The 13788-nt window shown below is 46.0% G+C and overlaps 1 protein-coding gene across 1 annotated transcript; it reads left to right on the top strand.

Moving 5' to 3' along the window:
- The first annotated feature begins 505 nt into the window (after positions 1-505).
- Positions 506-13260, top strand: LOC308058096 (ankyrin repeat domain-containing protein 7-like). Its single transcript, XM_080412102.1, has 3 exons — positions 506-792; positions 4799-7110; positions 12898-13260. The coding sequence occupies exons 1-2, from the start codon at positions 587-589 to the stop codon at positions 4968-4970; spliced, it is 378 nt and encodes a 125-aa protein (XP_080268228.1). The 5' UTR covers positions 506-586; the 3' UTR covers positions 4971-7110; positions 12898-13260.
- Positions 13261-13788: the final 528 nt, after the last annotated feature.

The following is a 13788-nucleotide window of genomic DNA, read 5'->3' as shown; positions in this document are numbered from 1 at the left end:
ATTTTCTTTTAAAACCAACTAGACCGAGCCCCCCAGCGTGCTCGCAGCGCGGGCCCCGCCGGGGCCAGCGGGGAGCTGCTGCTGCCCGGTACGCCGGCACCCCCCGGGCTTCCCGACAGCGGCCCGAGTGCTCTGCGGGGGGCGCAGCGCCGCCGCCACCCGCCGGGCCTCTCGCTGCCCCCGGCCCCGCTCGGCAGCGCCGCGGCCGGGCACCGCGCGGGAGCGGCCGGGCACCGCGGGGCAGGAAGTGACGTCACTCGCGCTGGACACGCGCCGGAGCAGACCCCGCCCCCGCCAGCAGAGCCCGCCGGCCGTTTAACCGCCGCGCTCGCCGCTGAGGGAGGCGCTGTCCGCCGCTGCCGCGCTGAGGAGCAGCCTGTGCGCTCGGCTTCCCGCCCTCTGGTGGTTCGCTCCGTAGACAGCGGTACCGGGCCGCTGCCCGGGGCCCCCCGATCCCCCTGCCCCGGGGGCCCCCCGATCCCCCTGCCCCGGGGGGACCCCCGATCCCCCGGCCCTGCCCGGGCCCTGCCGCAGCCCGCCGCGTGCCTCCCGCCATCTCTTCCCTGAGGCGGGACCGTGCCGCGGGATGAAGAGGTTTTTCGGGTTCGGGAGGAAGAAGAAGGGGCGGCCGGCAGCGTCCGGCAGCTCCGCCAAGCCCTTCCCCACCGGTGCCTACGAGCTCCGGCTGAAGGACCTGGGCAAGCTGCACCGTGCGGCCGCCCGTGGCGACCTGGGTCAGGTGCGGCAGAGACTGAAGAAATGCGGCATCGACGAGCGGGACGCGGCGGAGCGGTAAGCGGCGGGGGGCAGCAGCGCCGGGCGGTGCTGGGGCGGGGTGTGGGGGGGTTGCGGGCAGCGCCGGCACCCGCAGGTGCAGCTGCAGCCACCGGCAGCTCAAGGGCGCTGGGAGCGAACGGCAGCATCGCTGCGGGGAGCCTCAGCCTGGGCGGGGAGCCAGGGCTGTGCTGTCAGGAGCCCTTGGAGTCGGCCGAGCATCCCCCATCTTGCCCCGGCCCCCTCCGTGCCCTCATTCCCGGGGGTGTTGCCTTGCCTGGGGGCGCAGGAGCGGCAGGGGGCCGGCAGCAGCCTGGCCAGGGCGGGTTGCAGAAGGAGCCTCAGGGCCATTCTCCAGGCAGGCTTGGAAGGCAGAGTGCATGCACCTCGGAGGCCTCAGCGTGCGGGGTTAGTAGTTGAGCTGAGCAAGCTGCACTGCCTCAGCTGGGAGTAAAAGAGGGGTAAGCACTGCGTTTAGGAAAGGGTAAATGTGCTGTGTATTGGTGCTGTGTGGACGGTTGCCTGATGTGCCTTTTGTGACTGTGATGTTGCAGCCAAAGCAACATCAGTCTGATTTTAGGTGGCAGTTACTTTGCTGTTTGCTCTGTGGCCTTGGTACAGCTAATTAGTGCCTTGGTTTGGAAGATCTGGGCAGTGCCATGCAGAGGAAGCTGCTGCTTCTGGCAGGTGTTAGGATGTGTGCTTTTGAGTCGAGCACAGCAAGTACTTGGCAGTTATATCTTAGGGAGAAGCCCTGGGCTGCAGCACAGCTCCTCATGGTCCGCTGTAAGCATAAGGGAATCAGCTGAAGGTTTTGGGTCTTGGATGTGTCGAGCTGTTAATGCCTTTTCTGAAAAGACTGAGTCAAAACATCCATGACATTCAGAGGAGATGCTGGTTTAATCAGAGTACTTCAGCATCCTGGGCTGTCTTTTCTGAAGACTGGACTTTTGCCAGCCAGCTAGCTTATTGCCCTGAAAACACCTGAAACTGTCTAGATTTGTAGGAAGGCAATGAAGAGTGCAGTCAGTCAGCATGTGGGCTGTGTGCCTGAGTGTTGCCAGCCAGTACTTGTTTATGCAGCTGGAGGTGGGGGATGCCATTTAAGGTGGCTTGAGTGCACTTTTGTGCATAATTCAGCTGCCAGAGTCAAGGTGCACGATGGCATTTATGGAAATAGTTCGGAATGTTTCTCTCTTTTTCTTCTTACTGCTTACTGATTCAGTCAGCAGCCAGTCACCAGCTCTTAGCAGACCCTGGTATGAAATTTTGCTAGTTTTTGCGTTTCAAGTTCATCTTGTCTAGAAAGCTTTTTTTCCTCTGAAGGGTTTCCTTCTGTGTGCCAGGCAATTATCAGTGTTATAACAGGACAAATACAGTCACAAACTGTAAAAAACAAGCCGGGGGCGGGGGGGGAGACGGAGGGAAGAAAGAAAAGGCAGCATACTATGATGAGCACTGTGGTGGTTTTGCCATGATAATGCCCAGTGCTGAACAGCGAGGCTGAGAGCAATTCGGTGGACAGAGCCTGCCTACTTGCTGCAGCCACTGCCCTCTGTACCAGCCATGGGGGTTGCAAGGCCACCTGTGCCCTCTTAGTGCTTGTGGGGGTGATGTGTGTTGTGAGTGACCACCGGATGCAGTTGCGTTTCAGGGCTTCATTGTGTTGGAAGACTTGGTATCATTGGAAACAGAGGTGAAGAATAGGAAATAATGCAAAGTAACGGCAAAAATGTGTGCATTGGTTGTATGAATATCTCAGTTTTGCTGCTCAGGATTTCCAAAAGCAAAATCCTGCACCAGGAACATGGCAAGGATCACACCAACAGGTTCCTTCCATAAAGTGGGTCCTGTAGCCCATAAGACCTCCCGAAAGCGTGCTTGATACAGCATCAGTTAGGAGCAGGCAGCTTTCAGAGGTGGTCTAGCCAAACCTTCAGCCTCACTGACAGAGGCGGGCAAAAGTCAGCACAGAGCTGGAAGCACTGTAGGCACAATGCCAGCTAGTCATCATCCTGGGTCAGAGCTCATCGCTAAGGGAGATTTACCCTGTCAGCTGCCTGTCAGACTGAACTCCAGCACTTTCATTGCTTGGCTTGTAGCTGCTGGGTTGTCGGCTCAAGGGCCATTCAAAGTGCGTACTGCCAACCTGCTGTTTCCCAGTGGGGTTGTTTCGTGGCTGCTCAGGCATCAGCAGTTCTCTTCTACTCTGTAGGTGATCAGCGTAGCAGGAACAGAATCTGGGTAGTGTCCCCAGGGCTGGGTGGCGGAAGAACTTCGGTGTTACTGGAGGCCTCTTGCAGGGACAGGCAACCCTGAACACTGATGGTCTCTGCCAGCCTGTTCCCTGAAGTGGATCTTCTGTGGAGCACAGCAGGCCTTGCTCCAAGCAGAGCCGTCTCCTGTTGACAGACTGAGAGGCTTGGTTGAGGAGGACAGCAACAAGTCCACAAGTTTTCTGAAGGCTTTTCTGTTTGCAGAGCTGATAGTGACTACTTCACGTCTGTCATGCTTCCTAGTGGTTGGTAGTAGCAGCTTTCAGAGGATTGTGGACTCCTTCATAACCAGTCCTGGTTAGCTTTCAGATAATCTCAGCCAGTCATTTCTTCAGAGATGAAGAATCCTGCATGTTTCCATGGAAATTTCTCAAAAAGTGGTGGTAGTTGCTCTTGAGCTACTCCTCTGTCAGTGCTCCAGTCTGTTCCCTGTCTGTAGCAAGACATTACAAATTCTTTGAAGTTTTCTGTATTTCTCTCATCCTCATCTTTGTTGCAGTGGAGGAGGATGTCAGCTGCCCTGTAACAAGTATCTGCATTACAGATTACTGTGTTTCTGCATCACCTGCCACTGCATTTGTGTACCTCTCCCTTTCCATTCCCACTTAGCCAGGGAGCTGTTGTGCTCCAGTCTCAGCAAGGTACCAAAACAATTGCAAGGCTAGTTGAGCTTTCCTAAATACAGAGAAGGACCTACCTGCAGCGATGTGGTTCAGAACCAGTGCTGGTGTTCCCCTCAGTTCTTGAGGAACTGTGGGATTGTTACTGCATCACCTTCAAGGGAGGAAGGTCCCAGTTGTTTTCTAGCTTGTCTTCTGCTCTGTTGGGACAGGTGTCCTGCAGAGCAGCAGGTGCTTTGCCTTTGCACAGCGTGAAGCTTGTGCTGATTTGTGCCTCTGATTTAGGGGGAAACACATGCAAGGACTTTCTGGGCAATTTCTTTCAATATAAGTAGGCTGGTTAATTGACATCAGACCTAAGATGTTCTGTGGTTTGAAGGAGGGGTTTTTTTGGGTGGTTTTTTGTGTTTTTTTTTTTTTCCTCTGGCAAGGCTTTAACTTGAAGAAAAGAGTTTCATTTTCTTATGCTGGTCATGTATTATGGAAACACAGTATTCCCTCCCTGGAGAGGACTTCCTCTGTAGTAGGCTTATTATGACTATCGTAGTTATACATATCTGAAGGATCAGGTATTACTTCCCTGTACTCAGGATTACAGTGTTCTGCTGTCTGGTTTGCTGCATGTGATGGGGGGCACGTTGGTGCAAGTGAGTACTTGGTTTTGTTGCAGTAGTAAGCAACCTAGAGAAAAAGCAGAAATCCTCGAAGTGCAGGGAAATGCTAATACTCTTTATATAAAGCCCATCTACATCTCTGATACTTCTGGCACATGACTAATTATAGAACTTAGAGGGTTGCTTGCCATAGTTCTCAGATTCCCAAGCTTTTTTGCTGTGCCACAGGTGTAGTCCTGCTGGAGGCAGTGACCAACGCCTGGGCACAGGAATCTGTGCAGATTAAGTTCTAGAGTGAAGGAAATGGCAGCTTACTAAGCAGATGCTGTGGAGGGGTTTTGCTGGCCAGTCTCGGGTGTTTGGTGTGCAACTGCTGTTACTGGTAACAGAATGAGAAATCATTTCTTAAGCTTGCTTTGTGCAAAGTGAAACTTGTGGTTGTATCAGTTTATCAGAGCCTGCAATTATTTCTCTGGTTGTCTGTTTGTGCTAATTTAATACGTTTAATTTTTAGGACACCTCTGCATCTTGCTTCTGCGAATGGCCATGTGAATGTTGTTACATATCTCATAGAAAACAAGGGTAAACTAAATCTTACTGACAGTGATAACAGATCGCCGCTGATGAAGGTATGTGGAATATGTTATGCTCTTTCAAGTGGGGCTTGTCAACTGCGCATTAAATGAGAGGTGGCTGGTAGGATTCTTTACACAGCTCTGCATAGAAGCATGCATCTGGTAATCAGCGTGGAATAGGCATATGTTAGCTCAGCTTTGAAGGTGCTCTTATTTTCCAGCATTGGGAAGCTGCGGCAATTGTAACAGAGTGCTGGCAGTTCTTCCTTTTTTGCGTGTTGTTCCCAGGCAGTACAGTGCCAGCAAGAAGAATGTGTAGCTATTCTGCTGGAGCACGGTGCCAACCCACACCTGGCAGATGCTGATGGCAACACTGCCCTTCACCTTGCTGTCCGATCTCCTAATACAACCGTAGCGGGGCTGTTACTTGAGCATAATGCCAATATTGATGCTCGGAATAAGGTAAATTTTTGTATTTGTTGAAGAAGTTCTTTCAAAAAGTTGTACTAGTATTTCTCTGGTAGGGTGTTTTTTTTTTTTTTTACTTTTTTTTTTAAATTTATCTGCCCTTTCAGGAGGGAAACACTCCGCTTATTCTTGCTATCTCTGAACATCATGAAGATATAGCAGAGTTTCTTCTGCAGAAAGGAGCTGATGTGCATGCTCGAGATCACTGTGAAAGGTGAGCGGTTTGTCAAAACTCTGCATGGGTCTCTTTAGTATTCTTTAGGTTGGATTAATCAGAGGCATGAGAGTGAGCTCTGAAAAAAAAACCCGGGGAGCCACATAGCAGCTATTTCTGTGTGACTTGTGAAAGCACATCTGCGCTTGGCTGTTGTCATACCTCGGTGGGTGCTTTCCTCGTTGAGGATTACAAGAAGGCATTGTCTGTGGTGTCCCTTCTGGCAGGAAACATGCTGTTAGCTCAGCAGCACTACCTCAGTTTGTAAAAAACATCTCCTGCATAGTGGCATAGTTTGTATGTGAGTGTTGTCTATGTGGAAGCTTTGTCTGAAGATTGAAGGTTTGGTTGTTTTGACTCCCTCTTGCATTTTATGGTTGCTCTTAATATTTAATGAAAACCGCGTTTTCTTTTGCTCATTCAGTAATGAGGAAAGTAGTTTTTGAGAGCAAATAGGAATAAAAATAATTACAGTGTCTGTGTCAAGTGATCTACTTCATAACATATTTTTGGTGTTTCAGAACCCCACTTATGACTGCAGCATCTGGTGGACAGCTTAATTTAATAAAAGTTCTTTTTCGATATGGTGCTGATCTTTTCCATAAAGACACTGAGGACAGCTGAGGATTATGCTGTTACTCATGGATATTCTAGGTAAATTTTTGACTTTATTGTTAGAATAGGTTGTCAGTTGTCAGTGTGGCTTTTGAATGTTTTTGGTAATAGCAGCACGGTTTAATGGTGTGTTGAAAGCTGTCCTGAAGCTGTGCTCAGTGGCGTCTTCTGATACGTATCGTTCCCTGTGTCTAGTATTAATCTGGATGTTGAAGAAAATTTCCGCCCCAAATTGTCTGTAGATGTCAAGTTTTGACGCTAAGCTTGCACCTGCCCAATACAAACTCTAAAACATGTCTGTATCCTACAGTTACCCAGAGGTAGAACGTGGCAAACTGAAATGCATGTCAGTCCTCTCCTCAGACCAGCACCATTGTCCTTACTGACTTCCACTACAATCACCAGGAACTACCAGTCTTTTGTTTCAGAGATCTAACATATCCCTTTTGTTAAAGTCTTAAGCAGTTTCACCCCTCTTATGGATAGCTTTGTACCTGTGCGTATCCCTTCTCTGAGGTGGTTATGTGTGCTTAACAGCTAGGCTGAAAATACTGTGCCGAGCTGGAGCTAATAGCTTCGTAGGTGTGGATATGCACCTCTAGAGTGAACATGACTGTAGTGAATATTGAAGTATGTAGTAGTCGTGCAGTAAGTTCTGTCTGTATTACTCTCAGTGAATGCATACAAGTATATGAATTCATACGGGTATGAATACGTGTAGGGTGGATAAGTGGCTGTTAACTGTTCTATTAAACTGTATAAGCAAGTATGTGGTTGTTTTTACCAAATATGTTTCTTCTCTTTCCCTATCTAGTCTTTGTAAACAACTGGTGGAATACGCATTCTGGGGAGACAGAGACGAAGGTGGTGCACAAGGCGACACAGTACCTGGCATTCCTCACCGGGCCAGAGCTGCTGGCTTGACGTTGGGTGCACCTGCTGTGGACAGAGGAGGTAGGATCTTTAATCACGCAGGAGCTCACGAGGAAAATCACTGTGGCCTTTTCTTTAGGGGGTTTGTGTTGTCAGCGCTCACTGTGTTTGCCGTTGACTTTAGTGGAGGCATCAGGTGGGGTAGCGCAAGAAGCTTTGTGAATATGCTGACTTGTTGCTGGTTGGAGGTGCTTCTTGTCAGGGGTGAAGGCAGCTGCGGTTTGTGTGCTACGGGCCCACTTGCCGGGCTGTTGCGTTCTGCCTGCCAGATTGCCCATCTGTATAGGTTTTCATACAGAGAGAGAAGGGGGACAGGGAAGGAACTAGGTGAGAGTGGTTTTGGTTTTGGGGTGTGTACTTGTACCTGTAGATGGCCATTCAGATTGTGAAAACGAATTGCAAAAGCAGTAGGTTCGTCCTGAGTAGTTGTTCATCTTCCTGTAGCTGGGAAGCAACAGATGAGTTAGCAGGGCCGTACATGTCTTGTTGATTTCCACTGAGTTTGTGCAGTGGTGTTTTAATATTAATGGTTTCACCTGCACTAAGCTGCCTTTAGTGAGTTGTCTTATTTCTCAGCATCAGTTACGATTGTTGCTGTGTAGGTGCTGTAGAGACATACTTAGGAAAAATCGTCTTGGAAAAGTCACTTTGTTAGAAACAATAATGCAACTTCTGTGTGTACTGTATCTTCATGGACATAGTTTGATTCCAGTAAAAATAAAACCCACTTCTACTTCCAGTAATTTTATGAAATAAACATTAAAAAGTCCATATTAACTTGTGATCCAGGAAAACAATTGAATTGCCTTGTTATCAAAAAATTAGCTCCTTCAGTGAGTTCATTTTAAATTAAAAAAAACCAAAACAAACAACTCCTTAATTTTTAAGATCCAGTCTATGCTTATGAGCTCATATAGCCCTAGAGGAATCTTAGAAAACTAATCTTTTAATATAGATCGAACTTCTTGTACTTTACATCTCAGGCCCTACAGTGGGAAGTTCTATCCTTTCTGGTTTTTTTAAGGGTGTTACATCAGAACTTTGTGGCAAATGGACAGCAGACAGTGTTCAAACACAGTTTATTACTCCTTTTTTAAATATGTCGTGAAATATGAGCAAAACATGGGATATTTTTCCGAGTTCACTTTTCCCAGATAGGGGAATTTAATTTAGAGCCAAACTTTCTTCCTTTGACTTAGGAATAGTTATTTTGATCTAGTCAGCGATGTGTAAAGTTTCTTGATAGACTGAAGGAAGATGCAGAGGTTTTTATATTTTATTTTATTTTTGGAAAGGGCTTGGTACAGGTAGTTTAATCAACAAAATGTTGCTGTTACCCAAACAGCACTCTGTGGATGCCTCCTGTGCACATAAATAATTGCTGTGGTACCACATTGTGATGACTGACAGGCCTGGGTTATTTTAAAATATGTGGCTTGAAGAATAATACTGTTGTGTGATTCCAAAATTAATATGCCCTCAGGGAAATATGGCTTCTTGAACCAAGTAATTTGCTCAGTTCCTTGAAGACAGTAATACTACTAGCATAAGTCCACAATGTTACGGGAAATCCTCACTTGAAGAGGCCTAGTAAGTGTGAAGAGCATATTTATGTGGGTTAAGGACTTGGGAGGAGAAAGAGTGTGCTATGGTCTCAAACTGTTTATAGTAGGGCTTGTTTTTCTTGAGTGGTACGAATCTTTTTCTCCTTGTGCTCAGTCTCCTGGAAAATGACCCCGGCCTGTTGAGTGAGAGGGATTAGTAGCATGCAGGGAACACTTGGTGGCATTGATTCTGCAGTCTCTTGCTTGCACACACAAAGGGCAGGTCCTGCATCCTGAGTCCCTTTGACAGGCTGCAGTAAAAGCTTTGAAGCCCCTGTTAGAGGAGAAGCTCAACTGATGGTGAGACAACGGAGGAATACCCACTTTGAATTCTTTGTTTTAATCTTGCTCTTCATTCCTGTTTTTCTGGGATTTTCAATGTAGTCCTTCCTCCTTTTGCTGCTACTTTTGCACTTGTTGAACATTGTTCAAAATATTCGCCTCTAGTGAGCAAGTCGGTATATTTAAGAAGTTGGCTCATGCTTATTTGAGTGTTTACTTTTTGTCAGAACATGAACCTTTTTGTTGATTACAGACAGACTTGCAAAAACCTCCAAATGAATGGCTTCCACCTCTAGCATATCGAATGACAGACTTTTCAGATTTGAAGTTGGAATTTCTTTGGCAAAAAGTAATTATGTATTTTTTCTAAAAGCGAGGGTTCAGATTTCTAGTATGTCTTCAGTGGCAGCTTTTTTTAGCTGCTGCACTGCATATTGGTGTACTGTTCCTACAGAAACCATTGGTTTTTCATCATAGAGCTCTTGGAAAAGAAATGAGTGCTTCAGTGTGCTTTATATCTGCTGTATCGCCTTTTAAGAAAACAGAAATGGAGAAGGAATGAGAAACGATCTTGAGGTCCTTTTTTTAACTCTTACATGTGTATTTTTGATAGGAGTCCTCTTGCCACATCCATTCCATGTATTTGTGGTAACATCAATATAAGCAGGACTCCCTGTTGCTCTGAGGCAAATGTTATGGCCTTGTCACACAGACGTTTGGTGTTGGGTAGCTGCAATAACAGAACCACACCATTCATTGATATAAAAAATAAAATTTTACTAAGTAGGATGGGTAGAGCAGGCGGATGGTGATTTATATTCTAAAGCTTCTGTTCCACAACACATAGACACGCGTACACACACAAGCACACATGCATGACACTCACACCAGTCAGTGCACCCGTTCTGGCCCAGTTGTGGCCTGCCCTGTAGCCCTGGGGGAACAGGGTATTCACTCTGACTGCTTGTCATGCCTGCGTTCTGGCTGGTGGCGTAGCTTCTCTATGTGAACAGTTCAGCATGGTCAAATCAATATATGCAGGGCTTTTACCTTCAGACTGAGGTAGGAGGGGGCTGTGTTTGCATCCGGCACCATCTGACACAACTGGCTAGCGTATCTCCAAAGTTTGTTGGCACCTACAGATTTTTGGGATGCTTAGATGGAGGGATTTTAGGTGTGCCGTATGTATAAAACACTCTACAAATATGAAGGAATTGCATTGGCAGTCAGTGCTGGGCAAGGACTAGTCAAGCTGAGAGAAATTCAAAGTTGGCAGTACAGTAAACTGCCAAGAATCTGTTTCAGTGTTTCAAAAGATTGGAATATAGGTATTTTACAATGGAGCAAGTAAATTAAGTTACACTGTTTGACACTGTCCCTTAAGAGTAGAGTTCTGTAGGTTGTGATAGGTTTGGCTTCTACTTCTTGTAACTGTAGAGTAGGCTGATGGTCACAGTACATTCTCCCATTGCTACAGCTTTGTTAATGTACTGGTTATGTTTTCCAAATTTCTGGGAATTCACATTTATTCTGGTGCCCTTGTTCGGTCTGTCCTTGACACGCCTTTCCCTAAACGGATATAGGAATGCCACAATCTCCTAGCCAGACATCAAGAACAGGAAAACCAAAGAAAGGTATTCTATACAGTAGCATTTCAACTGTGAAACATGTTGTGTGATGTACAAATACTAACACACCTGTGATGTTTATTATCTTGGAGGTCTCTATTCTGATGGTTTTGGTTTTATAAATCAGGTTTGAGAGCAGGCTTTGGGCGCTTTTTGTTTGCGTGTTTTGCACGGGTCCTTTATTACTGGATTGAGTGATTGCTTTGTGTCATTAGTGATAGTAAATAATATTTTAAAAAAAAATATGCTCTTCTGTTACTCCGCAATGAAAATGGACTTCAATTAAAGTAGAAACAAGTGATCCCTAGATACTACTTTTCTAGATCCCATTTCTACAGTAGGGCATCAAGATCTGTCTGAAAACTATCTCATAAACTTTCTCTCTTGCTTTTTAAAGGAGAATGGGAACTGGTTTTGATCATTGCTTAAAGTTACTATCCATGGAAAGCAAAAGTTCAGATAACTTACTCAACACGATATGCCCTTTGTTTTCTTTTCCTTTTAATGATTTTGTCTAAGACCTCGGTTTGGCTGTCATCATACAACTTTATGGAAGGCCACCAATCTCCTATTTATAAGCAAGTTCATTTTGTGATGATAGTTAACGAGAACTAATTATCGAGGACTTGAGGAATGCTGAAATAGATACGATGTGGAGGCTCTATTTGTTTTTTTCCTTTCTGTCCTGGGAATTGAAGAGGCCTTTTATTTCATCTCAGTTGTTGGTAATTGAGAGGTTTTCGCACTCTTCAGGCTGGATTCCTAGAGTTCAGATTTCTTTAGTACATCAGTGGTGTGCTAGAGTGCGCTGTCGTTGAGTTTGCAACATGTGCATCTGGGCCACGCTGCCATTCAGAGGGATCTTGACAAGCTGGGTAAATGGACTGTCAGGCCTGTCTTAACAGAATTCAACAAGGGCAGATGCCAAGTCCTGCACATGGAAAGGAACAACCGTTTGCTACAGCACGTGCTGGAGCTGCCTGGCTGGAGAGCTGCTTTGCTGGGAATAGCCAGAGGGTCTTGGCAGAAAGTGAGCTGAGAATGAGCCAGCAGGGTGCCCTGCCGGCTGAGAAGGTTAACGGTGTCCTGGGCTGTATGAAGAGCAGCATAGCCAGGGGACTGAGGAAGGGGATTGTACGCTGCTACCTGGCAGTCCCTGGGTTGTGTCCAGCTCCCTGGGTATAATTTTGAGCCCCCAGTGCAAGAGAGAGTGGTCTTTCATCCGTGAGCGAGTTCAGTGGAGGGCCATCAAACTTTGCCAGGAGCAGGACTACTTGCCTTTTGGGGAGAGACTGGGAGAACTGGGCTTGTTCAGTGTAGAGAAGAGATGACTTTGAAGGGGACCCAGTAGCAGCTTCCAGTACGTGTAAGGAGAAGACAGAGACAGGTGCCTCCCAGTGGTGCGTCACATGAAGCAAAGGTACAAGAGGCATAAATGGAAACAAGAGAATTTCTAATGGAATGTGGGCAGCTTCACCATGGTGAGAACAGTAAAACAGAGAGGTTGTGCAGTCTCCCTCCTTGAATGGTTCAAGATCAAAGTGGAAAAAGCCCTGTGCAGCCTCATCTGACCTCAGAGCTGAGTCTGCTTTGAGGAGGCAGTTGGCTGAGAGACTTGCTGAGGTCCCTTGTGACCTGATTTATCCTGTGATCCTGTGTGCAAGTTGCTGTCTTAACATGGATGAAAGCTTGGAGCGTAGTATAGAATGCCCTGGTTACGCCTGTTTTGCCTCTTGAATACCCTTTTTGGTGCAGCGTAGAGAACTGCTGGGGATTCTTCTACCTGAGGATAAGCTTTAGATCTTGGTTATGCTTTTTGATGGTTTTTACCTTTTCAGGATAACCTGTAAGTGGGTAGAGCACCAGCTAGTATAGTATATAAACCAGTAAAATCTCTGTCAACAGTGTGTGCTTGTGTGTGCAGTATGAGTACTTCAGCAGTTCATTTATTTACTGTCTTGCTAAAGCACCAGTATTTTGTTAACTGTTTATTAACGTAGCATATTCATGCTATGCTGGGTTTTTTTAGTTTAGAGGTAGTTCTTAAACTTTTAGGTATAAAAGTTCAAAGGAGATAAAGCTCTAGTCTTTTTTGTTTTGTCAATTCAGTGTGACTTGAAAAAGCAGTTGTTTGGAAATGCATGCATTCATTCATGCTGTCTTACATAAAGTTGACTCCCCAAAATTTCATTCTGTTATGACATGTAGAGTTGTCCAGGTTAAATGTTTGTATGTGCTGGTTGATTTTTGGCATGCCAAATCTAATTTCAACATGTCAATTAATGTTTGAACAGCAATAGACGACTTGTCGCAAGGAGACTCAATCAGGTAAGACTTTAAACATACCCAGCACATACCTGAGGAATGATTGGAGAGACACAGTACTCATTTTGCTTTACTTTTTAAGAAGCTTGGAGAAAGAGGGGAGCGATGTCAGTTGGCATACTTCTGAGGAAGAACTCGATTTTTCTCCCAAGGTATGGTGTATTTACAGTAAATGTCCTATAAAAATAAGTGATCTGAAGGCAAGTTTTCTGGGGGATTGAAAGAAACTACAGTTCTAGCCAATATTGTTTTCTCCTTAGAAGCAGTCTCTGACCTGCCAGCCTTTCTTTTGCTGTGAGTTTTTCCTAAAAGACCTGTAGCTGTGGCAGAGCACGCAGTAGATTTGTCGTTTGAGGCAAAAGAGCCATAGGCGACGAGATAAACCACCACAGTTTTGTTTGTTCTTGGTCATTTGAGTCAGATTTTAAGTTTATAAGTTACTAATATAACCTGTTCTGCTCTTCCCCAAACACCGTTAATGTTTCCTGTAAAGTTCGTGATAGAATCCTAACTGATAAAGGGCACTTTTTAATGAAGAGGTACTGAAATCCTTCATCACGTAGTTCTCCTTTCCTCCTCGTCAGGTTACTCAAGAGTGCTCAGCGGATGAGTTACTCAAATGGGTCATCTTTTTTTCTTCTATTGAGATGGCATTCTGTGCTTGCACGTAATCTCACACTGCATGTTTTCCCTCCTTTTTTTGAATGCTTAGGTAGTATTCTTTTTGTCAGCTACAAGCTCTCAGGCCTGCTTTTTTTGCTAGTGTTCTGAAGAATTATTAACTTCTGCAGTGATGTCTGGAGAATCTGTTCTGTTGCTCTGGGATTCTGCAGCGATGAGGAACTGGTGTTCTAGTTCAA

Source organism: Falco punctatus, assembly GCF_963210335.1.
Source record: "Falco punctatus genome assembly, contig: scaffold_23, whole genome shotgun sequence".
Taxonomy (NCBI): Eukaryota; Metazoa; Chordata; class Aves; order Falconiformes; family Falconidae; genus Falco; species Falco punctatus.
Note: the sequence above shows the minus strand (reverse complement) of the source record. Positions and strands in the feature narration are given on the sequence as shown.

Bases quoted from the DNA above. Each gene is read 5' to 3' on its own strand.
- LOC308058096 (XM_080412102.1), top strand. From the start codon at position 587: ATGAAGAGGTTTTTCGGGTTCGGGAGGAAGAAGAAGGGGCGGCCGGCA. The intron at 793-4,798 runs GTAAGCGGCGGG...TTTAATTTTTAG, and splicing joins GAGCGGGACGCGGCGGAGCG to GACACCTCTGCATCTTGCTT.